The 25,233-nt window shown below is 42.4% G+C and overlaps 2 protein-coding genes across 16 annotated transcripts in view; one reads left to right on the top strand and one right to left on the bottom strand.

Annotated features, from left to right (window-relative positions):
• The first annotated feature begins 171 nt into the window (after positions 1 to 171).
• Positions 172 to 20,216, top strand: wdr63 (WD repeat domain 63). 4 transcript variants are annotated; one of them, XM_087144191.1, is made up of 24 exons: positions 197 to 281; positions 2,342 to 2,413; positions 2,794 to 3,091; positions 3,358 to 3,420; positions 3,636 to 3,820; positions 4,861 to 4,965; positions 5,095 to 5,268; positions 5,495 to 5,694; positions 6,179 to 6,295; positions 7,179 to 7,290; positions 7,654 to 7,857; positions 8,028 to 8,207; positions 8,846 to 8,869; positions 10,276 to 10,398; positions 10,531 to 10,604; positions 11,094 to 11,229; positions 11,528 to 11,612; positions 13,278 to 13,414; positions 13,688 to 13,751; positions 13,873 to 14,003; positions 14,470 to 14,674; positions 15,168 to 15,259; positions 16,151 to 16,270; positions 17,628 to 20,216. In XM_087144191.1, exons 3-24 carry the CDS (start codon positions 2,842 to 2,844, stop codon positions 17,769 to 17,771), a joined length of 2,925 nt encoding a protein of 974 aa, XP_087000317.1. In that variant the 5' UTR covers positions 197 to 281; positions 2,342 to 2,413; positions 2,794 to 2,841; the 3' UTR covers positions 17,772 to 20,216. The 4 variants fall into 4 exon arrangements, with proteins under 4 accessions (XP_022087916.2, XP_022087919.2, XP_087000317.1 ...); XM_022232224.2 differs by lacking the exon at positions 2,342 to 2,413 and having other exon boundaries at positions 172 to 281; XM_022232225.2 differs by lacking the exon at positions 2,342 to 2,413 and having other exon boundaries at positions 231 to 353.
• LOC110977700 (cAMP-dependent protein kinase catalytic subunit alpha-like) overlaps positions 19,343 to 25,233 on the bottom strand; it is a 61,432-nt gene continuing 55,541 nt past the window's right edge. For all 12 annotated transcript variants that reach the window (XM_087144196.1, XM_087144200.1, XM_022232040.2 and 9 more), the window contains one exon: positions 19,343 to 25,062. In XM_087144196.1, the coding sequence (XP_087000322.1) occupies positions 24,937 to 25,062 (126 nt within the window). In that variant the 3' untranslated portion in view covers positions 19,343 to 24,936. The remainder of the gene's footprint in view (positions 25,063 to 25,233) is intronic.

Genomic DNA, 25,233 nt, shown 5'->3' with positions numbered 1-25,233 from the left:
GGAGCTTATGCAATTTATAAAATTATTTAGTGAGACGGCCAATTAGAATTAAATTTCAAAAAAATATTTATTTAACATCCAAATATTTCAGTTATTTGTATCTTTTGAATAATGTCTAGGATCTTTCCATCCTATCTTTAGGCTGAATCCCATTGTTGTCACTATTTAACTAATTTTACTGTGCGGTCAAAGGTCAATCATCTGGTAACGATGTCAACGAAATCAACGTTCATGACGGTCGGCATGTGATGTACAAATGACGAGGAAAACAAAATGACAATGTAAGATTTTTCAGAGGATTTTCTATTTCCGTCTGTACATTCAAATTACAAAGAAAAGTCTGCATAGTTGAGGTAACGCTGAAGTAACTTGGACCACTTTGCAATTTGGCCTGACGGCAAGCGATGACCACGATGACGATCGATGTTACGCCCCAACTATAGCATAATGCATAAGTCCCAACTATAGTTGGGCCCGTCCCAACTAGCTAGAGTGCTACAGTTGGGCCGGCCCAACTACAGCAGAGAGGTCCTGTGCCCAGTGGTGATGTGCCCAGCATGTGCCAAAGTCATATTGTTTACAAATGTCATGTCACTGGTTATAGGGCTAGATGAACAGATGAAGTGCCACATTTTAAATGAATTGTGTCAAGTGTGAGACACATTGACTTGGATAATGTTGAGACATTTGCCACAGACTCTCTGCTGTAGTTGGGCCAGCCCAACTGCAGCACTACAGTTGGGACTTATGCTATAGTTGGGGCATAACATCGACATTGCATGCAGCAGTGCAGCATGTCGTCATTATCAATCATACTTTTGATGGTGTGCATGGGATGGATGGTTGTAGGTCAACTCGACCGTCTGCCAACTTGACTTGAGTCAACTCGACTCCTGATCACATTGCCGTTGACCAACTCGACTTCGAAGTCGAGTCAACTCGACCATTTATCAACTCGACCGTTTGTCAACTCGACCGCATGATTGATACATGGGTTTATTAGATAAACCATTTCCTTAAAAAATAGATATTAAAAGGGGAAAATTAAAGATCGGATCGGTTCCGGGTCGCGAAAATTATGGATGCTAATTTCGGCTCAGTGAACCCTAGAAATCAACTGAAATGCAATCAGTAATTGAACGTGCGCCAACGAGATACTCCAAAATAATTTTCCCAATTTGAGGAGAAGCACGCACGCACGAACCCCCAAAATCTGTTACCACACTGTGCGCATGCACAGATCACATCACGCATAGTAAAACGAATTACAGGTACGATCCAGAACTAGGAAAAATGCATTCCTTCTATGCCCTGTCCCTGTTCAGGCTGTTGCACCATTTGCACCGTCGAGTTTGTCGAGAGTCGAGTTGGTTGAGAGTCGAGTTAGCAAACGGTCGAGTTGACCTGATACCGCTGGGACGGTTACCCCATTTACCCTCACAAACAGGGCTGTAGTCAGGTCAGGAACCAAACCACAAACTAACGATGATGCCAGACTATGCATACGCTCCTTGTTTGTGCACTGATGACATAATTTTTGAACTGTGTTTAGATCACGGTTTGCAGATAACATCGATCTCTTTATTGGCCAGAAACTTCTACACAAATTCCTAAGATCGATCAACTTTACAGGAAACATGCTATTTGGTATCTATAAAAGCGGATCGAGGAGATTTTTCGTTCAAATCTTGTACTGGATGTGTCGAATTCAGTGGGCAGGCGAGTCCAACTCTGTCGATGAAAACGTTTACGCAAAAAAAAGAAGCTCTGCCGAAGTTTACTTTATGCATGAAAATGTTGCCATTATAAATCTCCATCGATTCACCGTGGCAGATTTTATGTTTACCGGGGCGATTTTCCAAAATAGCGATCGAAAACAATTTTGCCATAGAATCCAACGGCAACGGTGGGCATGTTGGCTGCCGGCATTTCAAATCTCGTCATTTTCCCAAAATCGCATGGGAAAATTACATCATTATCACGTGACCTGATGAAAATGACGTCATTGCCGCTTGAACTAGTGACATAAGCAGAAACTAGGGACGTCGCTAGATTGTAGTTTGGTCCCCGACCTGGTGGTGGCTCTCTTTTACAATCTGTCTCTCATCTGTGGTGGCGACGGATAACAGCCCTATTTGTGGGGCTGTTACCCCACCATGCCCACAGAACATCATTTTCTCATTGCTTACAACTGCTTATCAGTTGAGTTGTGTGCAGACATGACAAAATAATGCTGTAGTTGATTCTGGTTCCTTGCCGAAAACCACAGTCAGCCTATGTGGTGGTGCCATTCCATTCACTACGCTTTCCTTAAATTGAATGGGGCTTTGCCCTTTTCTAGGGGACGTGTCCAATAAATGGAACAGCCTCTGATGGAGAATGAACTAGTCGTCACAAATTCCCAGACCAAAGTGTAAGCTTGGGATCGTTTCTCGCATAATTTTTTGGAGCTTTTTTTACATTTTTCTCCATTTTCTTGAAAATAAAAATTTTTGTGAGTTCAAAATTCTTCATCCAGGTCAAGGAACCAGACTGCATAAATTTTTTTGTTTGTCACTGCCCACATCTCTTCATTACATCATGTACACTGCCGTTTTTATCCCATAATTTCCCTCAAAACTCAAAGTCCTGTTTCCTTTTCACAAACACTGTCTTTCTTACATGAAAGATGAAATTACCACCAACTGATCTACATGTAGGTGAGTTGTTTCATAAAAGTGGACTTTGTTTCCATATTCCTTATGGAACCCACAGGCCACTTCAACAGTATGTTGTATGTTCTTCTGTACACAGATAACTTCATTTTAACACTCCTAGAAAGAAGGATAAAGACGATTAAGCATGGCAGATGAAAATTCCATTTCTGAGAAAGAGGTTGAGTCAGCCAAGGTGGAGGAGAAGGAGGAGGATACAACCAACGTAGCCAAGGAGTCCGACAGACTGACGCCAGGCAACGATGGACCCGTCAAATCCCGTACCCCTTCTGCCTCTAGCAAGAGGAGTGCCTCGCCGGGGAAGACTCCTCCCACTCCTGCCAAGGCCAAGCCGGCTGATAAAGGCGGGGCCAAAGGTGGAAAGGGCGGCAAAGCAGGTAATCAACCAATGGTCACACTGCATGCAAAAAGCTATCATGCATAAGTGGACTTCGTGGGATATTTGGATTGGTTCAAATATTAGCTACATGTGTATAGTTCAATCTTGCCTCAGACTGAGACTTTTGAGCCAACCACAATCAGGCAAAAAAAAGATGAAATGAAAATTTACCAATGCTGTTTCTGCCAACATTGAGGAGGATTTTAGCGAATAGAAGGATTCAGAGACCAACCGTAATATTTGACATGCCTTTTCTTTCCACAGGTGCCAAGGCAGCAAAGCCAAAGAAGGAAGAGGTTGACGATAAACCAGCCGCTGAAGAGAAGGGTAAAAATGAGATGGACTTTTATTTTTTACAGGAAGTGTAACGTAATAAACTAATGTGTTTAGAAAAAAATAATCCAGCATTAGTCACTTCCAAGAATCGGGCATGACAGTCTTGCCTTTCTTTTGACCAAGTGACACTGTTTGTTACTCAGCGGCAACATGATCTCAGCCTCCTACTATAAATGATGAGCAGAGTATTTTGTTGCCTTTCCCAGGCCCTGCTGACGACATTGTGCCCTTGTTCCTGGCCTCCAAGACCCAGGAGCTCTTTGGCTGTGTCGCAGACGTGGACGTGACGGAGGAAAACCCTCACAAGCTTCTCCCTAAGGAGGGCATCCTGCAAGACATGAGGAACCGAGCCGCCGTGTCGGACTTCCACCCTGTCAAGCAGAGAATGCTGGTAAGCTGACGTAAGATGTAACATCCCTGGCAAAGAGAGTGGTTTACATGATAGACAAGCTTTCTTCAGCTGTGTGTATTCTGCTTTACATAATGTTCATCATGAAGACGAGAATAAGTCAATCAGCAGCTCAGTCAAGAAGTATCCTCAACCATTAACCTTCATTAGCCATTAACCTTTAACCAGTAACCTTCATTAGCCATTAACCTTTAACCAGTAACCTTCATTAGCCATTAATCTTCAACCAGTAACCTTCATTAGCCATTAATCTTCAACCAGTAACCTTCATTAGTTATTAATCTTCAACCAGTAACCTTCATTAACCATTAAGCTTCAACCAGTAACCTTCATTAACCATTAAGCTTTAACCAGTAACCTTCATTAACCGTTAAGCTTTAACCAGTAACCTTCATTAACTGTTAAGCTTTAACCAGTAACCTTCATTAACCGTTAAGCTTTAACCAGTAACCTTCATTAACCATTAAGCTTCAACCGCGCTTTAATCTTCTCTCATCATACACATGCAGTAGGCTGGTCAGTTATTGTGGACCTGTGTACTGAAGTTGCTCCGATCACTGGTTATCAGTAGCCACACATATAAACATGTACAGCAGGGAGCCAGGGTCTAGTGTTGCCATGGCAACAGTATACCCCTGCTTATTTAAAGAGCTTCTTAACTTTGTTTTAGCATATAAGCACAAGGCACATTGCAGAGTAACTACTTTCCAATCAGTGGTTCTGGGTCAAATTTGCTCCATGTTGCAGATGTTGCTAAATGCTATTTATTCCCTCCCCCAGGAGATGAGAACTTGTTTTTAAAAACTTTTTTGTACAGGTTGGAAATCCTTTCGGATAAGAATGGCTTTGGTCACAAAGCTCGCAAATAGTATGTTTGTGTTTTTGAGTGGTATTGACTGTAAACCACACAATGTGCCTAACAGTGAAGATGAGTTTAGCGGAGACAGACTGATTGCCAGACTCTTGATTGCCCCAGAAACCCATCAACTTATTTGTCATTTTTTAACTTTCCTTCTGTGCAGGACTATCCTGGTGAGGAAATCTTGGTGGTGTTTGATCCTGACTTCAGGATGGGCCAGAACTTTTACATCGCTCTGACGGAAGAGGCCAAGCAGCACATCCTCAATGTGAGTGCAAGGCCTCTCATTACCATTGTTTGGGGCTCAGTTCCAACTTGAGCAATTTTAGGTTGGGTTGAAGTTTCCATTGTCTTTATAAATCATTTTCCACAACTGTTTGGGGGTCCATGTTTCCAGCCACCACCTGAGGAGGGCGAGGAGGGAGCAGAGCAAGTGGATGGCGAAGGCGGAGTGGGCGCCGAAGAAGAAGTGGTAGTCTATCGCTATGTGCCCCCGGAACCTAAAGAATGGGTTTCTCTGGGCAGTGAGGTGGAAATTGAAGACGAGATGGTCACGGAAAGTAGAGCTAAGGTGAGAAACTTATTTTATCAAAGTGGTACGATTTTTCAATTAAATCTTATTTTGTATGACATATCGTCAATCTTGAAGATTTCAGAGCAATAACATTCATCATCTAAATAATTCAGTGAGATCTGGCCTGTACCTTTAATAGCAATGTTTTGTTAAAACTCTGGCAGTGCCATACGTCAAATTCTTACAGCATGCTTGTTTTTTGTTTGTGTCTGTTGGTTGACAGATCAAAATGACGATCCAACGAGTGCGGCGGGAGTTCGGTGCCCCGGTCACCTTCACTGATCGCAATGCAGATGACGTCAAGGATGGCTACATCGAATGCTCGTCCTATGAGGACAAAAGCTACAACGTGAAGAAAGTGGAGATGGACTATGGAATACAAGCTGTGCCAACTTACAGTGAAAACGGAACGCAAACTGACTGGTCAGACTTCTTTTATTTCCATTCTCATAACTTTAAAGCTTACAATTTTTTAGTTCTTTTCCATACAAGGGCATTGTACGTTTGACTGCTGAGTCTTTTTCTAATCATTTTAAACAGGGTGACCCGGTCAGTAAATATGTTATCATGAAGGACTCCTTTTCGAAAATCTAAAAGAGTGGTAAAATTTAAATGAACCAAACAGTTATGATGCAATCTAAATAACTGTATTTTATAATTGCATAACTGTCAAACTGATCACAGAAAAAGGAACAAAAAGAAGTGAAAATTCAGAAAAAGTTCAACAATTATAGGTGTAAATAGTCTTCAAGGTCAAACTTTGTGACAAAAATAAGAATGAACAAGGATTCACTCTGAAAATGAACATCCATGGAACTAAAAGCAAAGGGTTAGAACCTAAAATAAGGGACAAAATATATTAAAAGCAGGGTTGAAATGAGAGCAAAAATCTTATGTTCACTTCCAGGAAGCATCCTCGGAATCAAGCCACCCAGTATTTCCCGCGGGAATTTGACAACGAGGAGAAGAAGACATTGATGGAGATGGAGGAACTTCTGAACACTCTCAACCAAGTCACCCCAAGGTCAGTGTAGAACGTGCAAGAGAAGTTACTGGCATGACGCAAAGATAGATGTTCAGGAATAACATTCCTTGATGAATTGTGTTTTATTTTCAAAAATTTGACAACACTCAAAGAGAGCCACGCAGCCTTTCATCAGATCATTAAGCCTTTTGCGAGTTGAATTGGAATAAAATCTAGCACTCTGCATTATCTGATTGCACAGAAACATAACAATTTGAATTCCCCAGACTATAGACACTGTTGATATACCTCGTGATTCGGGACAAGCTTTTGCTCAGCAACCACCATCCCTGGAATGGACTGGTTCCTCTGTGCCCTTCTATGTATTAATGCAAGGCATCTCTTATGTAACTTAGCAAAAGTTTGCCCCAAATCACAAGGAATAGCAACAGTGTTTTTATTCTGGAAAATTCAAATTGTTTTGTTCATGGGAATTTAAAGAACTCAGTCTACCAAATTTATTCAAATTTATCTCGTAAAAGGCTTATTGATTTCGTTTATTTTATCTGGTATAACTTGGAATGTATTGACGTCATTCATATTAAAATCCTAACTGCAAGAACAAAATCCTTTTAATCACTGCTCACATCAACAAAATCTTTCAAGAAAGTGACCACTGTGGAACATCATTGGCGTCAGCTTGGTTAGGTTAAAACTGCTTGTTATCACACTACCGATTTACGTCTTTGGTGGATTTTGCAACAGGTGTGAGGTGGCCCTCATAGTTCCCGTGCACCGTTGATTTGGACTTTTTTCCTCCAAGGTGCCCACTTCATCCATAATCATGCATCAAAATTTGATGGAGCTTTAATTTGCTAGTATCCGTCTTTTTTACGACTCCTTCATTTCCTGATATTGCCACCATATTTTGTTGGCATTGCAGATTTGAGTTATCCCTTCAGCAGAATGAGATAATGAACGTGTTCAACGATGACTGGTTAGCTTTGGCCGACGAAGACAGCACCTTTGGGAGCAAGTCAGATAGCCACCTCAAGGTAAACTGCAAATAATAGTTAGATCCAATAATGCAACCTGTCATTTTCATTGTTCCATCATTAGCTTGAAGAGGTTACCAGACATGCAAATTGCTGTTATCACTAGTTAAGGCCCAATTTTGTGAACCTGTGCAGAAAATTTTGCTGAGCCAATTTTTGTACTGAACAACAAAACAGCTGAGAACCAGTCGCAGGCAGTTTGCATTGCAGGAAAGTTTTTACTGGTAACCTGTGTTAGCTTAGCGAATATTTTTTACACTTAGCAGGTCTGCCATGATTACATTGGCCTTAGCAGTGAAAACAAGGAAGCAAATTATCCACATTTTGTTCATGTTTGTTCCTTCTTTTGTCTCACTTTTGCAGGAATACCAGTCTTTCACTGATCTCCAGTTCAGCAAAGACAAGGCCATCACCTGCATCGAATGGCACCCTACCATTAAGGGCATCATTGCTGTGTCTTGCTCGGAGCGGATGTCCTTTGATGACCGCGTGGACAATGCTTCAAAGATCATCATGAATCCGTCTCTTATTCTACTGTGGAGCTTCACAGATCCCATCCACCCCCAGGTGAAGAACGGGGCTTTTGTTGTTGGGGGGGGGGGTTGTAACCTTTTTGGAAGAGGGGCATTGCAAATTTTTAATCTCAATCTGGTTATGTGTATGAAAAAAGTGTGCTATTTTGGTCCCGTACAGTGGTGGAGATTTAGGAAGATTTACTAATTCACTTTTTGTCGTAGATTTTGTTGGAAGCCCCCGATGACATCTTCAGCTTCAAGTTCTGTCCATCTGACCCCAACATCATCGCCGGGGGTTGTATCAACGGCCAAGTGGTCATGTGGGATATCAGTAAACATGCTGATCGTCTCCGTAGCAACCAGCGCGGCAAACAGACCAAGAAGAATTCCATGATGAAGCTGGTAGGTTGTTGTCATGGAAATGGGCTGATGAAATGAATGAAGCTTTGAGAACTACAAATACTGTACTTTCAAACAGCTGTCATGCAGACTAGATTTCTAAACAGATGTGTCTACTAGCAGTAAAGAGCAAAGTACCAGTCACAAGCAATACTGAACTATAGCAGTTTGGTTGGTAATCAATATTTGCTTAGTTTTTTAATGGCACCGGTTTGTAATCTTCATTAGTTTTGTTCTTGGGCTGGACACTTTACCACAGTTGCCTCTCACAACCCGTGAAAATTAATGTGTTCCTATGAGGGCAGAGAAGAGATTTTGCTTGTATCAAACTGCCACATAAACCTGATTTCATGGCCTGATGAACAGGGATAATAATTTTGAAGCACTCTGATACATTTATATAGACCACAGTGTAAGCACACTGGGTTTGATATGATTGTGGAAGATTTACTTTTGGTCAAATTCACGGGCAACTTTTAATTTCCCTAAGGTATGTTTGTGGTAAATTGTAATGCATTTTGCTTTATTTTGTGGTGTAAACGGCTGTTTAATTTTCTTCTCGTCCCTTTTCGTCTGACTTTCATTTTTTTTCTCTCCATGCTACCTTGCCACACAATGCTCTCTCTTGCTTTCCTATGCAGCATTATGGTAGAGGCAGGGAACAGGTAAACGCAGTCAAATTCACCCACGATACCCATGTCAGTCTTCACTGGGATAATGAGACCGAATGAGACAAATGCTAGCGGTGCTAAAAGAGGGTTTTCATTGAGAGGTGGAGATGGGGGGGGGGTTTACTTCCTGAGGGACAAGGGAGTTTTCTGTCGATCACGTTCTCATAGAATTGGATTATTTCCAAGAGAAGGCAATCGGTAATTAAGCACAGGTCATCAATTGCCTTTGGGAAGTCACAGAGCTTGGGGGAGGAAGGCATTATGAGTGACTAAGACATTTTGGCTTATTGCCAAGGATGAGAACCCTCTTTTAACACCAGTCACAAGTTCACCCATTGCATTCCATTGTTACCGATAATCTCCACTGGTTGCGTCCTAGAGAACGGCGAAAAATTTTGCCACACTGTTGGTACTAATCAACATGTTTTGAAAGAAATCCTTAACTTACGTTGTCCTGCCTAACGTGGCAAGAATCAAAATGAGAATCATCAGCTTACAAAAGTGGCCAGGAATTCTCTAAACCGTTTGTTGATAGAATGAGCTACTGGGCCCTTAACAAATTTTCGATGAGTTGACATGTTGCCAACAATGAGCTGAATAGCTTGATAGAAGGTCACATGTCCAAACCCCACTTAGGTTGATTTTATTCGCTTGTCTTTCACGTTTTGTTGTTCTGTTAACCTTTCATCCAAGCACATTGCTAATGCATCCAAGCACATTGCTTTGCTTGAATGTTTTCGCTACCACACTTGACATTTTTATTCTTACAAAATCCAATTTGATTTTAAAGGTTGGCACCTCATTAACCGCACATTTTAAATTGTTGCTCATTGCCGTCAACTTGTCATTATTTTCATCTGGACATTCGTCATAAAATTGTTGAAATTGATCGATATTGATAATTGATACTGATTGGAATCAAGTTGTATGGCTGTGTTGTTTTTCTGTTCAGCGTTTATATTTTGTGTTCATATCAGTGACCATTTCACTCTTCAGACTTTCAGTCAGGCCTAACATTCGTCAATTTTGCTAAAGTTATTAATGTTTTTCCAGATTAAGTTATATGAATCTTGTATGTGTTTTGTGGAAAAATCACTTTTTTGTGTGTGTTAGTTTGGTCAGGGAGCGGGGCATTTATCCCTTAATCCAGTGGAAGAAAACTAGCTTGAGCTTTGTTTGTTCACAATGGAGGGTTTGCACGGCTGCCATCTTGCAGTCTAGTACTTTTGTTCCACGGGTTATGCACAAAGGAAGTTCCCTGTGGAACAAAAGAACTGCCCAGCAAAATGGCTACCACGCAAGGCCGTTATGGCTTTCTGGCATCTTTGAAAACTCAGCCACAATCTATACGAGTCAGAATTTTGAAGATATTGATGCTTTATTTTGGATTTCTCCATCAGCCTGGGTTTGAGGATGAGAATACAGACCAGATGCCCATCGTACGCTACTGTGCCGTCTCAGGAATCGAGCACAGCCACAAAATGGCCATCTCTGAGCTGCAGTGGGTACCAGACCATATGGAGGTAAATGTGGTGGGGATTCACATCATCTAGATCACCCATTCAAGGATTGTCTGTCATTTGATTATAGCACTATATTGTGGTCCTTTGTCACCCAATTGAAACCATTTTGCTTTACGGTTCTCTATCATCTAGATCACCCGTATGGGAATTGTTGTCGAGAACAAGACTGGTACATGTAGCCAGATCCTATCTGCCTCTACAGATGGGTGAGTGGTATTCTGATCTTAATTTCAATCCAAGGACCATCCTAAGACAACTAGTGAGAAAGTTTAATCAGCAACCGATCATTTCCTTACAATCGATGAAAGACGTAACTTTTCACCAAGCTAAAGTTTTCTTCCTTACTCCTTAAATTCAGTGAAACAGTTTGTCAATTTCTACTTACGATGTACATGGAACTTCACTTCCTCCAACCCACTCGACATTTTTTATGAAAAATCAAGTCTTTCAAAATTGATCACCGTTGAAAAATCTCAATGTCATCATAACAGAAATATGGCTGAGGGGTTCCCATGACGTGGGCCAACTACGATCATTGACCATTTGCCCACCATTGGTCAATTTTGCCTGGTAACCTGTGCATAAAATACATCCTGGGTATCGGGCAGAATCAACCAGTGATTGACGGATAGGCTCTGATTGCACTTGGCCAAGTCTGCTGTGTGCTTTCTAACTTCTGTTATCTGTATGATTAGCTGTATTGCCATCTGGGACACCAAGCCACCCAAGGGCCACACACCATCCGTCGAGGACGCCAAGCAGAAAGACAACCCACTAGCCGTATCCACAACCTTTAAGCATCTGGATCTGACTTGGAAACCCACACTCAAGGTTTGTCCTTAATGCAGATTTGCCAACAAATTGTGGCTCTGTCTTACTTTGTTTACTGTCTCAAAATACTCCGATTGAGAAATTGTCAGTAACAGCTGCCCTTACAGATAAATTGGCACCATTATCCCAAATAAATCATATTTAAGATCGTGTAGTGAAACCTCATTTGGATTTTCATTTGCGGTATTTCAAGGATACAGCTTTACATTGGGTTGGAAATGATACTCTAAAATTGGAGCTTGTTACATGAATGAATCGGATTTGTATGTGCCTATTGGTTTTGGTTTTGATTCGGTAGTTTCCAGTGAGCAAGATTGAAGGCAACGGCGAATATGGTGTGTTGAAGGTCAGCATTCAGGAGAGACAGGGAGACAGAAGTGTCCGTAAGTGGAAAGGCAAAAAGGGGTGATAAAAAATGTGGGCGGGACAATCCAGGAGAGGGAGGATTGTTAGAAGGGTGTGGCAGATCTTCTGTGACATAACACAGATGAGGTTGGAAGATCTTCTGTGACATAACACAGACGAGGTTGGAAAGGAAAAGGAAACGGGTGTGAATGATGGACGAAGAGAATCATTTGTTAGAGGGAAAAACAGTTTCAGTGGCTTAATGGAAATCGTAGGGCACGAAGTGGTCAACGATGGCTGTACAGAATATTGAGGGTTTGCCTGTTGCAGTCAAGACCAATACAAGACCATGCACAACACCAGACACAAGACCAGACACAAGACCATGCACAAGACCATGCACAAGACCAGCCACAAGACCAGACACAAGACCAGACACAAGACCAGACACAAGGCCATGCACAAGACCAGCCACTAGACCATGCACAAGGCCAGTCACAAGGCCAGTCACAAGACCAGACACAAGACCAGCCACAAGACTATGCACAAGACCAGACACAAGACCAGCCACAAGACCATGCACAAGGCCAGTCACAAGACTAGACACAAGACCAGACACAAGACTAGACACAAGACCAGACACAAGACCAGACACAAGACTAGACACAAGACTAGACACAAGACCAGACACTAGACCAGACACAAAACCAGACACAAGACCAGTCACAAGACCAGTCACTAGACCAGACACAAGACTAGACACAAGACCTGACACAAGACCAAACACAAGACTAGTCACAAAAGACCAGTCACAAGACAAGTCACAAGACTAGACACAAGACCAGACACAAGACTAGACACAAGACCAGACACAAGACCAGTCACAAGACTAGACACAAGACCAGACACAAGACCAGACACAAGACTAGACACAAGACCAGACACAAGACCAGTCACAAGACTAGACACAAGACCAGACACAAGACCAGACACAAGACTAGACACAAGACCAGACACAAGACCAGTCACAAGACTAGACACAAGACCAGACACAAGACTAGACACAAGACCAGACACAAGACCATGTGCAAGACCAGACACAAGACCAGACACAAGACCAGTCACAAGACCAGACACAAGACCAGCCACAAGACTATGCACAAGACCAGTCACATGACCAGAAAAAAGACCAGACACATGACCAGACCAGACACAAGACTATCGTAAGACCAGTCACAAAACCAGACACAATACCAGACACAAGACCAGACACAAGACCAGTCACAAGACTAGACACAAGACCAGACACAAGACCAGTCACAAGACTAGACACAAGACCAGACACAAGACCAGTCACAAGACTAGACACAAGACCAGACACAAGACCAGTCACAAGACTAGACACAAGACCAGACACAAGACCAGACACAAGTAACAGGCTGAACAATGACAAAGGAATGCTTTTGTTACTGTTCATTTAAATAGCTTGTGACTTGAATGCAGACTCGAGGTCTTGTGCTGGTCTGGTGAAGGTCTTAATTGGTCTCGACTACAACACAGGCCTTTGTGCCTGCAGACGATTCCTCTCATTGGTCAAAGAGTTTGTCCGTGCCATTCTTTGTGATATTTCTGTGACCTTTTCCAAAGCTTCAAAATTTTACCAATGCCTTAAAATGAACAATTGGTTTTTTTTTTTTTTTCAGTTGAGAAGCAGGGAGGCAAAGGGTCAGAGGTCAGCATGGGTGCCAGTATGGGCATGGGCAGCTCTCTGAGAACCGGCTCAGCCAAAGATAAGAAACCACTGGAAGGCGTCACTTCCAAATTCTTTGTTGGGACGGAGGTAAGGTGTTTGTCAACCACCCAAGAACTTTCCTAGTCCTTCAAAATCCTAAAGAATTATCAGCTTTTTCCTTCAGATAAATTTTGTGGCTGAAACGATTTTTAGCGGTGATTTAAGTGAGATTTTCTGATGACATGCCAGCATAGTATGGTACTAATCACAATATTTCAAGGAAAATCTAGTACAGTTTGGTACATTGAGAGGATAAGTCACGCACAGGTTTATGAACACTTTGAAGGCTTTTTTTGATGAATTTTTTTCCATGTTTTGTAGGCTGGCGAGTTAGTTTATGCTGACTGGAAGCTGGAAAAGGATGCCGACTCTGGCAAGATTCAACGTAAGTTAAACATCGGTATTTTGTGTCTGATCAAAGCGCCCTCTACCTGTCATGTGCAAAGCCATTACACTCTTGGTACTCTTTTTAATGGTGCCATTTTGTTTGTTCACTTTGACGCCAGCCCCACGGCCCCAGTTTGCCAAGTTGTACCATGACTGGGGCATCAATACGCTACAACGCTCGCCGTTCTTCAAGGATCTTGTCCTCGCCGTTGGGGGCTGGAACTTCACCCTGTGGAAGGAAGGAATTGAGGTGAGGAGGGGGGCATGGTCAAGCAGGCACAGGGGTGATGCACTCACCTTTGACCTCTTAGTGGGCACGTCTATCGAGGCTTAGCCTGAATCGGACAACTAAGTCAACAGCCTCTCTTTTACTGGTTTCTGTCACCGTTCCGCATAGCCAGCGAAACCGAAAGGCCAATGGGCACATGCTGCACTCCATCCTAGACAAGTTTTGCACCCTTCATCCTAGTCTAGGGCAGGGCTGGATATGAGTGTGTAGCCCCATGCAAGGTGATGTTCATGCACCACGGGGGTCAAGGGGTCTGCTATCTCTCCAATGGCACAAAAAGGGTCCGTAATGGTTTGCAGCCCATTGAGCCAACAAGGCTTAGTCAGTCCTGATGCACCAATCAGTTGGTCCAAGGTTCACATCCAGGTTTGCATCAAACCCCAAAATGCAATGTCACAATCTCCCTCCTGTGCCTCCCTCATTCCAGGGCGGTCCAATCATCCAATCAGCCACTGCCCCCAAGAAGCTGACGGCCGGCTACTGGTCACCTACCCGGCCGGCCGTTTTCTTCGTCGGTCGTAGTGATGGTAACATCGACATCTGGGACCTCCTGGACAAGACCCATGAACCGTCGCTGTCCCAGAACGTATCGGCATCCACCATCACCCAGATCTATCCCTGGGTTGTCAACAGTAAGTCCAACAGTCACGACCCTTTTCCCTCTCAAATTCAGCGATAAAATCCTGCTCTGCCAGTGCTCAATTCACGATAAGAGACAAAATTGGGCGACAGGATGTCTTCCAGACAGACAGATATGAAGAAAGTGGCCAAAATTGACAGGATTTTGTTTTTACAGTTAGCTCTTGAAAGAGCAAATGGAGAAATTTTTGGATGTACCACTCAGTTCAGCATCCTGTTGAACATGAATGTTTGGAGATTCGTTTTGATTTACACGAGTCAAGATTCTTTCAAAGACCTTTAACACAACTTTCAAAACTAATAGGTGGGGTGGCATGAGCCTTTTTGAAGTGTGGTAGACACAAGAGCACTGTTTGAAGTGGGAGTTGAATTTGGAGTAAAGACAGGATTTTACCCATGCCAAAGAGCGCCCTCCTATAGTATCCGCTGTCCTCAAGTAGGTTAACATGCAACGCGTTGATTTTTGTTGATTTTTTCTGTGGACAGGCAAGCAGCAACTGTTGGCGGTATCAGACAGCGTGGGGACCTTACACATCCTGGAAGTACCTTGGTCGTTGCGTCATGCCACCATCGGAGAGGTCAGAATAGGGCCTGTCAGTTCTCTAGATTTCTATGTTTGCCGTGTAATTTTGCAGTCGGGATTTGCATTGGTTGCATTCGGTTCCATTGACTAGAATTTGGTTGCATAGAGGGTGAGTATTTTGTAGTACATGATCTAATTGTGTTGATTTCCTTTGGTTGGAGTAGACCTAACACATAATGATGTAACACAATGTTTACTGCAGTGCATTGTGGGTGATAAGTGGGGATAGAAATCATAGATGGTTGCCATGGTCGTCAGTCATGCGAGCCTTCGCGTGACTTTAGACCGAGCAAAGTTGCAGTCGTCGGAAGCTTGAAAAATGCAGCTCCGGCATTGGTCATGTGCTTGATACACGCAGTTGCGCCCCAACAGTTAACACAAACCATTTTGGAAAATACAGGCCTTCTCAATCTCAGGACCTTTTTGACAATTTTTCATGAGCGTGATGTTCTAGGAGTCAGGTTGGCATAGTGGTTCTTACCTCGCCTTCCACCTCTGCAGTCCGGGTTCGAATCCCGGCCCGGTCCACATGTGGATTGGGTTTTCAGTCCCTACCTAATTCTGTGGGTTTTATCCAGAATATTCCTCTGGGGTTTTCCTCCCACCTCTAAAACTGTAACTGCTTCTCACTGTTTCCTCTCTACAGGTTTCTTCAGGCTTGCGAGCTACAGCGCCGTGGGCGCTTTTGAGGAATTCTCAAAGTTATGACTAGAAATAATAATAGCACAGATTGTCGTCCCCACTTTTTACCCATAATGCACCACAGTAAACGTTGTCACGTTTGGTTGCATTCGGAAGCATTTTGTTATATTGGTTGCTGTTGAAATTTGCATCCGATTACATTTTGGTTACAACTGGTTTCATCTACTTGCATTTCTTACACCAGTTGCCCAGTATGACCAGCTACATCGAGCGGGAGGTCAAACGGTTGGAATTCATCGACAAACGACAAGACTTCCACATCCAGAATAAACGAAGGCTGGATGCAGAGGAGGCGCAGACGAAGGTAAGACAGGAAAGAGGGTAGCAACGGCTTGGTGCTTCCTGAGATGTCATTAGTTAATGCTCTGTTCCCTGTCAGCTGATTGGACTAGGTCCCAGGTGGGTGCGCATGCCAAACACGGTGCTCTGTCAATAGTGTTGTGGTCGAGACCACTTCACAAGACCAGCACAAGACCTCCAGTCTGAATTCAAGTCACAAGCTAATCAAATTAACTGCAACAAAAGCATTCCTTTGTCAACGTTCACACTGTTACTTGTGACTGGTCTTGTGCATGGTCTTGTGTCAGGTCTTGTGACTGGTCTTGTGTCAGGTCTTGTGACTGGTCTTGTGTCAGGTCTTGTGACTGGTCTTGTGTCAGGTCTTGTGACTGGTCTTGTGTCAGGTCCTGTGACTGGTCTTGTGTCAGGTCCTGTGACTGGTCTTGTGCATGGTCTTGTGTCAGGTCCTGTGACTGGTCTTGTGCATGGTCTTGTGTCAGGTCCTGTGACTGGTCGTGATGGTCTCAACTACAACACTGTCAATCAAAAAAATGGGGATAATGAAAGGGTTTGCCCGTTGCATCAGTCATTTGAAGGCTAAACACCTAACTGGACATTTTCAGGCTCTCACGGTTCTAGTAGGCTCTGGGCTGAGTTCAGATTGCTCCGCCCCCTTCTTGTGAATATCACAAAATCTGCGTTTTGTAGAGGTACCCCCTCACCAGTCAAAGAAGAGAGAGTCTGGTGAGGTTCATTTTGACCGGGCGCACAGGCACAGGCCAGGACTACACAACGGAAATTTGTCACATTGCTCCGCACAATCCGCGCCATGTGTGTACGAAATTGTGCGCGTAGGCGTCAGCCCCCATCAAAGAGATATTATCCTGCCATCACAATCATGCAAGGCGCAGACAATGGTTAGATTTCGTCTTTTTCTGATTTTTTATATAAAATTGCAGAATCCCCCCCCCCTCGCTCACACCTCACCTCAGTCATCGTATTTTGCTTGATTGCTCTCAGTTAACATTTTCAGTACTACCAACTACATGTACACGTCACGCTTCATTGCATTCGTTACTACCACTTCCTAGCCACATCGTGGTAAGCCATCAGTAGAGTAGTGAGTTTGGTCTTGGAATTTCCCCATTCTAGTTGTGTTCTCAGAACAATCCCTATTCATATTGTAATGGCTTGGACTTCGTTTTTTTTTTTTTTTTAATCGTCGATGTCAACCACATAGGTAGTGATTGTACCAGTTTTGTCAGGTGGAGCGGCATAACGGAATCAATCCACGTCCTAAATAGGGCAAGGTACTGCCCCAAGACTTGGGTGTATGGTATGTTTGTTTGATGTCAACACATCTTGTGTGTTCTCACCTTCAGATGGCTCAGCCTGCAGAACCCAGCACAGAGGAAGTGGAGAACAAGATGCGAGTGGGTTATCTGGACTACTTGGAGGAAGAGAAGAAATTCCTGGAGGCGTTGGGGCTGAGCACGCAGCCAGAAGAACCCCTACCAGAGGTGTAATTGCTGCTAAAACTCAAGGGCAAGAAATGAATACGTGTGACCTCCTACGGTAGGCCAAGTTCTGGTTGTCAACGGAAAGATTTTCCTGGTAGATTATTCATGTAACTGTTAATGAGAGGTCGTGGCAGCGGATAATTCATGGCCTCTCAGTGACATGGCAAAGATTTGGGGGAAAAAGCAATAAGCCATTTGCAAGTTAAATTTGAATAAAATCTGGTATACCGAGTTCATTAAATTCACGTGAACATAACAACTTGAATTCTCCGTACTAAGACCGTTACTATACCTCGTGATTTGGGGCAAGCTTTTGCTTAGTTACGTAAGAGATGCCTTGCCTCAATACACTGTTCTAAATGGACAAGAAGGGCACAAAGGAACCAGTCCATTCCAGAGACCATTCCTGGTTGCTATGCAAAAGCTTGCCCCGAATCACGAGGTATAGCAACAGTGTCTTTAGTCTGGGGAATTCAAGTTGTTACGTTTCTATGCAATCAGATAAAACAGTATACCAGATTTTATTCAAATTTAACTCACAAGTGGCTTATAGAGATCCATGATACATCAAGACTGCCATGGGTTATCAAGACTGCCGTGGGTTATCAAGACTGCCATGGGTTATCAAGACTGCCTTGGGTTATCAAGACTACCATGGGTTATCAAGGCTGCCATGGGTTATCAAGACTGCCATGGGTTATCAAGACTGCCATGGGTTATCAAGACTGCCTTGGGTTATCAAGACTGCCATGGGTTATCAAGACTGCCATGGGTTATCAAGACTGCCATTGGGTTATCAAGACTGCCGTGGGTTATTGTTTAACTGACAATGCATAAAAGCAGAAGAGTGACCAATTTTCCTGGTTTGGGTACGCCAGGCAACATTTTATCAAGAACACCAACATTTGATTTGGACTTCGAATGGAGAATGTAATTTATGGTGCGAGTGTAGATATGAATTAATATTTGTGTTTGAGTATTTACACTTCCAGAGTTTCCGTCCATGTTTGGAATTGATAAAACCTATTGCAATTTTATAGTGAATAATTGTATATTTTTGTTTATAAACATGTAATTTGGGGAAAGTTCAATCTCGAACGGTGGTGTTAACCGTAGTTAACTGATTGAGCACATGCTGGTGTACGATAGTTTGACAGGAGACATTGGACTGTTTGCAACAAGGCGGCAGGCGTCTGTCACAGGTTCCATGGATCTCAAGGTTCAGTGGGGAGCTTGGACAAGGTTCTGGGACATTTGACCAAATCTGACCACAAATAGGCCCATGTATTGACGACATCACACTTTGGTTACCGACTTTGGTTTCTGACGAGAGCCTTGTGAAGACACCGAATTTGAAGCTCCAGAGGGAAGTGGAGATAGAAACAAAGCGTCACGTCATTAGTACACAGGCCCATTATTGGCACTTGCAATGGTAGCCCATAGCTGTGGCGTTAGACATCACAACCACTGCGCTTGATGGAACTTTCTCCAAGGCATTTTTATAGTTTCTTTCCAATTCACTGCTCAAAAGACCTGGCAGAAGGATAAGTAAAAACCAAGTGCCCACGCGGCAAATGTATCAGTCATTGACTTTTTATTTAACATCTTTGGATCCTCAAATATTAAAAAGGCATCCACTTTTGAACACAAAACTTGCAGCACTACACTGTAATGGGCATCTACTAACCGACGTTACAAACAAGTCCGAATTTGGGTCCGCGAGGAAATGAGAAATGCCCCCCTCCCGTATAGAGAGGAGAAAAAAACACAGAGAGACCCAAACAGCAGCGGTTTGAGCAACTTGCCGCAGCAGTGGTTAAAAATGCACCAGTGGAGGGCTTCTCCCAAAAGCATAATCGCACTACCTTTTCCCTGGAAATTTCTCCTCTGGATATGGAAAGCGTCATCCATGTAAGGGACAGTGGAAGTGGACCGAATGGTTTCCTTAGAGTGGCGGGAAAATACCTTTCCAAGCTACCTGTAATTTCACTTTCTGGAGTGTTACATATTTGGCTTCATATTAACCCTAACAACCAAGGTGTAATTACATATATATAGAATTTTTTTTCAATGAAGTATGGTTCGGGTTAATGTACAGGAGAATTTACATTATTAAGTGAAGAAGTCTATTACCTGTACTGCTTCCAAATGCACAGTCTCTTCCTATTCTGTTGGCAAATGACCCCTCTTCGACAATCCAAAACACTGACGCAACGAGACAAGTCAACAGAAACTCAGTAGAAGCATCCGAACTACGTATACAGTGAATGAAATAGAATTTGTCTACAACTACTCTATAAAAGCGACCATTTTTTTTTCATTTTTTTTTTTGGTCAAACAGTACCGAGCTACATACATGAGGTATACACACTGTACGTAAAGAACTTCATCCGTAGGTAACTTGTCAGAAATTTGCTGCAACATTCAATAAAAACCAAACGGATATACTTATGTTCCAGAGAAAGTTGATTTTTTTTGTTAAATCTTACAATAACCATGAACAGTCGTCAATACCAGCTACACATGAATTGATGGTACACATTTCAAGTCCATTGTTCTCCACATTTATAAATTTACAAATGAAATAGATATCCTGTTTGTCTTTTTTTGAATATTTTTGTATATAATTCTTTTTCTTTTAGTTACAAGCAAATTTTCTTTTTTTATTTTGGGAGCTCTTTCTCCAAAATGCCTAGAAAAATCTGCGCCCGAGTAAACAGCGTAACTTTTATCAGTTCAACGATCTCAGGACGACCAACACGAATGAATTCCAAAATTATTTACATCACATCGACGTGCTTCAATGGTCACAATTAAAAAAAGAAACAAAACGCCCCTTCCCGAATGAACGTTATAACCTAAACACGTGAAATGCGAATTGTTGAAGCAGGTTTTAAAAGGAGTAATAAATACTGAACGGAGTTACTCAATGTACAGGAATCCGATACGAATGTTGTTTGTTGGGATTGGTAATATCTGACTGCATCACACTGTTATCATTCCGTACCAGAACAGCACATGTCTGTCAACATGGTGGGTCTGACTTGAAACTAATAAGTCAGGCATGAGCTCCGAAAGGAAACAGTTGTGATCGTGCCGATTGTGCTGAGCCAAAAATTAGGAAAAATAGTGTAAACTGCGGAAATACCTTCACGAAAATGATCAGGCTGGAGTAGATGTTTTTCATCTTTCACTAGGAGGCAATTTTAGGTCCTCGCTGTAAAATGAAGTCAGCTTCATTGTGTTAAAAACATCTTGAGAGAAGAAAAAAGTCCAATGCACAAACACTGCAGCATCTTCCCCAGGCCCCAAATTTTTATGCTCACACACAGACAATGATATGGCGGAATTTCAATTGGTTCAACTGCACATATGTTGCATGTTGACATGAAAGCAAATGGATACACAGTTTTTTTCTGACTTCAGGGGTTTACATGAAATGCAAGGTTATCTTTTTTTCCCCCTGCCAAAGTGTTCCACGGATGCATTTTGCTTTGAACGAGCCTTTCCATAAATGTTCAGCAGCCTGTGACTTACATGGATACTGTATCTTTGTGTGTAAAGACACAAGAGCTTGAGTAAGAGGCTACAACTTCTAAAAGCATATCTGTGAGGAGGCTACACCCACTTGCTGTTGCCATCAACCTGTACACAAATCAATCCTAGCCACAGCCATAACTTTGGAGAAAGCCTTAGTCAGCAGGGCGCACCGAGCACGTCTGTAGCCCCTTCTCAAGCCAGTTAAATATACATTTATACAATTCTGGGTTTCACTGAGCCATTTTCTTTGAACAAAATTACAAGTACCACCCGATAAAATTGTTACCTGAATTAAAAACAACTCTGAAAACTATGTACATGTATACGTTGGCCAAATATTAGTCCATCAAGCTCTGGGTGCAAGTTTTTTCTGGGTACATTACTAGCCAAAAGCATAAATGATAAAATAGGGTCCCAATTTTAGAACCCTGAATACTGTGAGCACTTACAGCTGGACATTTGGAAAGTAGCTTTGAATTTCACCACTCTAAAGAGCAAAAGGTTGCACTGTTGCACAGCAATAGTTATCAAAGCCCCGGGCGAAGAGTTATTTGGACCCTACATGTAATTAAAAAAACTGAAACTGACCTAGACTCACTTTCAAAACATTACAATTTGATTTAAGTAGAATCTTTGAACCAACACAGACACATCTCATGGGGGTCATAGGTGAATTTTTTCCCCCCAAAATTTTTAAGTTGCATCCAAACATGACATTATTCTCTCCGAAAGATCTCCAACAAACGAATGTAACTCAAAACAAAATATGGTACAGTATTACAGGAATCTTAAATAAACACAAAAACTACCGAGATGAACATTTTCAAAAGGGTGCCAAAGAGATCCGCTCAAAGAGAAACACGTTTTTTAGATTCAACTAGCCGTTCAGGAACATTAAGACCCACAACTCTTATGAAGTGCATAATATTTTCAACCCCCCCTCCTCAAGAAAAGATCACACCTAAACTAAGCAGTTGTGAATGGGATCTGGCATTATGTTAAATAGTAGAAATTCTGCATTTGAAAGATGAAATGCGTATGTCAGATTTTCAAAGCTCCGGATTTGGGTTATTAACGAGTTCAAGAATTTCCAATACCAATCTCCACTACAGGTAGCCAGAAGACATGTTATGATTGTCTTTTTTACCAAATTAAACATTTAAAATATTCATTATTAAAAAGCAGATGCTTTGTTCTTTTAATGCTTGCAGGGTTTTTCATTAATAAAATGAATTTTTAGTAATGTACATCAGGTGCATTTAAATGTTCCAAAGCATATCCTGAATTTTTCTAAAGCGTGGTCCCTCTATTATAGACAGTGAGCCCTCTTATGGCCAGTTCTCGAAAGCTTCAAGTGTTGTTTTACAAGCCTAGTTAAAACAAAGTACCAGTAAAGGTAATTTGTGGCCAAAGGGGATGAGGTGTACATTTCATGAGACAACTGAAAACAAAAACACCAGAAAATTTCCCTGAAAGTAATGTAACTTGTTTTTTAGAAACACAGAAGCCACAGATAGATTACATACATGTACTCGGGTCACTGGATGCGTGTTGTGGTAGTGAGGTCAGAACATGTTTTTGTTTTCTGTTCTCAGCCCCTTACTGGTGGTGCTCTGTGTTTAACTGTAACCTCAGTACTTATTGTAACTTATGTCATGCATCAGCGCCCAGAGAGGCTTTTGCCTTGCACAGAGGCCACAGCTTTGTACACATTCAGTCGAACATCAGCTTTTAGGAGCATTGAGTCGAGTATCTGCCTTACGCACATTCAGCTGAAAATCAGCTTTGCGTGCATTTAGTCAGAAATGGGTTTTGTGGACACCCTGTTGCAAATTGGCTTTGTGCACATTCTGCTGAAAAATCAGCTGCACGCACTGCATACCACTTGGCTCCTCAAGCGGGTTACACTTCACCACCCACAGCACCAACTCCAGTGACTACCATGGACATAATCAAATCTGCCTGTTCAACATTCTTGTGTATAATACAAGACTTTCCATTCACCTACATGCACTGACAAGCATACGAAGTCTGTTTACTTAAAGGAGTAAAATGCTGACGTCTTCAAGTCACAATGTTGTTGTTTGTCAGAGTCACTTTTAGAGAGAGACATACTGCTACGGCACGACATCATCATATTGCACCTTAATAACACATCATAAAAATCATACTAAAAAAACCCAAGAATTAATATACACATGCTAATGTGTAATGCCATCCCCCCTCCCCATGAGATACCTCCAGAAGTTACATGTACAAGTGCATTCCAAACATTCTCATTTTCATTGAGAATATATAATTACAACTGTTCAACTTTTAACAACAATTAACCAACAGTAGTAAACCGCTATTTAGAACGTAATCTGTTACTCGCAATGAACTCGACAAACACTGTGAAACATGGCAGGCAGACCTATGTACAATTTCTCTCTCTCATATATATTTGTAAATTTTTTTTTTTTTTTGGTAAATTTCTTTTTCTCTCGTACGAGGAAGGCAGTTTAATCAATCTACATGTAAATTTCTGTTTTCTTGAATAAGATGTAGGGAGCAACCCTACAAATTGGCCGAAGCCTTTCATAAAGAAACAAAAGCCGATTAGTTGTGGGCTGGGAAAACTGATACTCGTAACGCATATGTTTTGCCGTGAACACAACAGGTTAACATTCACGACTATATACACAAAACCGTTTTCTAAACCCCCCCCCCGTCCATTAAAAGAAACTGGCATTAACTGGCCAGTGCATGACCACCCCTGGATGTGTGCCCAGTCTGTTAACTAGCCAATCAAAGGCCAGCACCGACTGTGACTACTGCCATTGGTAGGGCAAAGCTATCTTTCTACCAAGCCAATTTTAAGACCGGTTAAAATGACCCGCACAGTGGTCATTTTGGCAAATGTCCAGTACTGCTACAATACAAACCACATACGTATGAAAACTTGAATCAGTTTTAAGACCCTCTTAGAATGCACCCCATACTGCTTTGCGCACCCAAAATCAATTCACTTTTCTACCATTTGGATCATCAGAGGTATACACATAATCAGAAGGTACTAGTTTTAAAAGAAAGCCAGCACCTCATTTTTGTACATCGGTGGTAAAGATGACCCATTTTACCTGGTATCCGATCACATCTGTTGACCACTGGTTTCCGAACTCTGTGGACTACCGTGAACACACTCCTGGAAAACCGTCCCAGGAAACCTCCAGCAATGCTCGTCCTCAACAAGAGGACAAATCCATGACTTGATCGATTTCCAGATGCTGACTTCAAGAGAGCTGTGGGTGAGTTGATGGGTGGCTTGTGGTGTCTTTCTGAAGATGATAGATTCTTGCCGAAGTGTATCCTGTCGGCAGTAACACTGGGCTGATAATACAGGCTGAGCTTGGCTGAAGAAAGCTTCTGTCGTGCAAAGTCTCCCTTTGAACAAAAGACTGGATTTTTTTTCTTCGAGGCCAGCAGACTGGAATCCATTTCAATCTTGGAAACGACCGCAAACAAAGATCAGCACACATGGGTATCAACTGAGGGGTGGGTGGGTGGGGGACGAGGGTTGGTTGATCTTCTGTGGGGACAGGTGGGTTGCTTGGGGGGGGGGAAGCAATGCAGAGTGGGGAACAAGTCCTGGTTAGAAATCGGCAAATTCCTTGGCACATTTTTCTGTTTGGGAGATACGGAGGACCTCTTCTTCGTAGTCGTCGAAGTTGCTGGGATCGCTGGGACTTTTGACTTTGGGTACGAAAGGGGCTTCAACCTGCGCAGAAGTACAAAAGAAAATCAGGGATCAATTGTGGACATTTAATAGCAACTTGAGAGTACACTGCAATTGAAAGTTAATCATGAAGGGGAATTTCACATTGCATTTCTCAAGGCCTGCAAGTATTTCCCACTTGAGTGTGAAAATGTTTTCCCACTTTTTTTGACA

This window comes from Acanthaster planci, linkage group LG12, assembly GCF_054643075.1.
Source record: "Acanthaster planci isolate LZ-2023a linkage group LG12, COTS_SCS, whole genome shotgun sequence".
NCBI lineage: Eukaryota > Metazoa > Echinodermata > Asteroidea > Valvatida > Acanthasteridae > Acanthaster > Acanthaster planci.
This window is presented reverse-complemented; position numbering and strand designations above follow the sequence as displayed.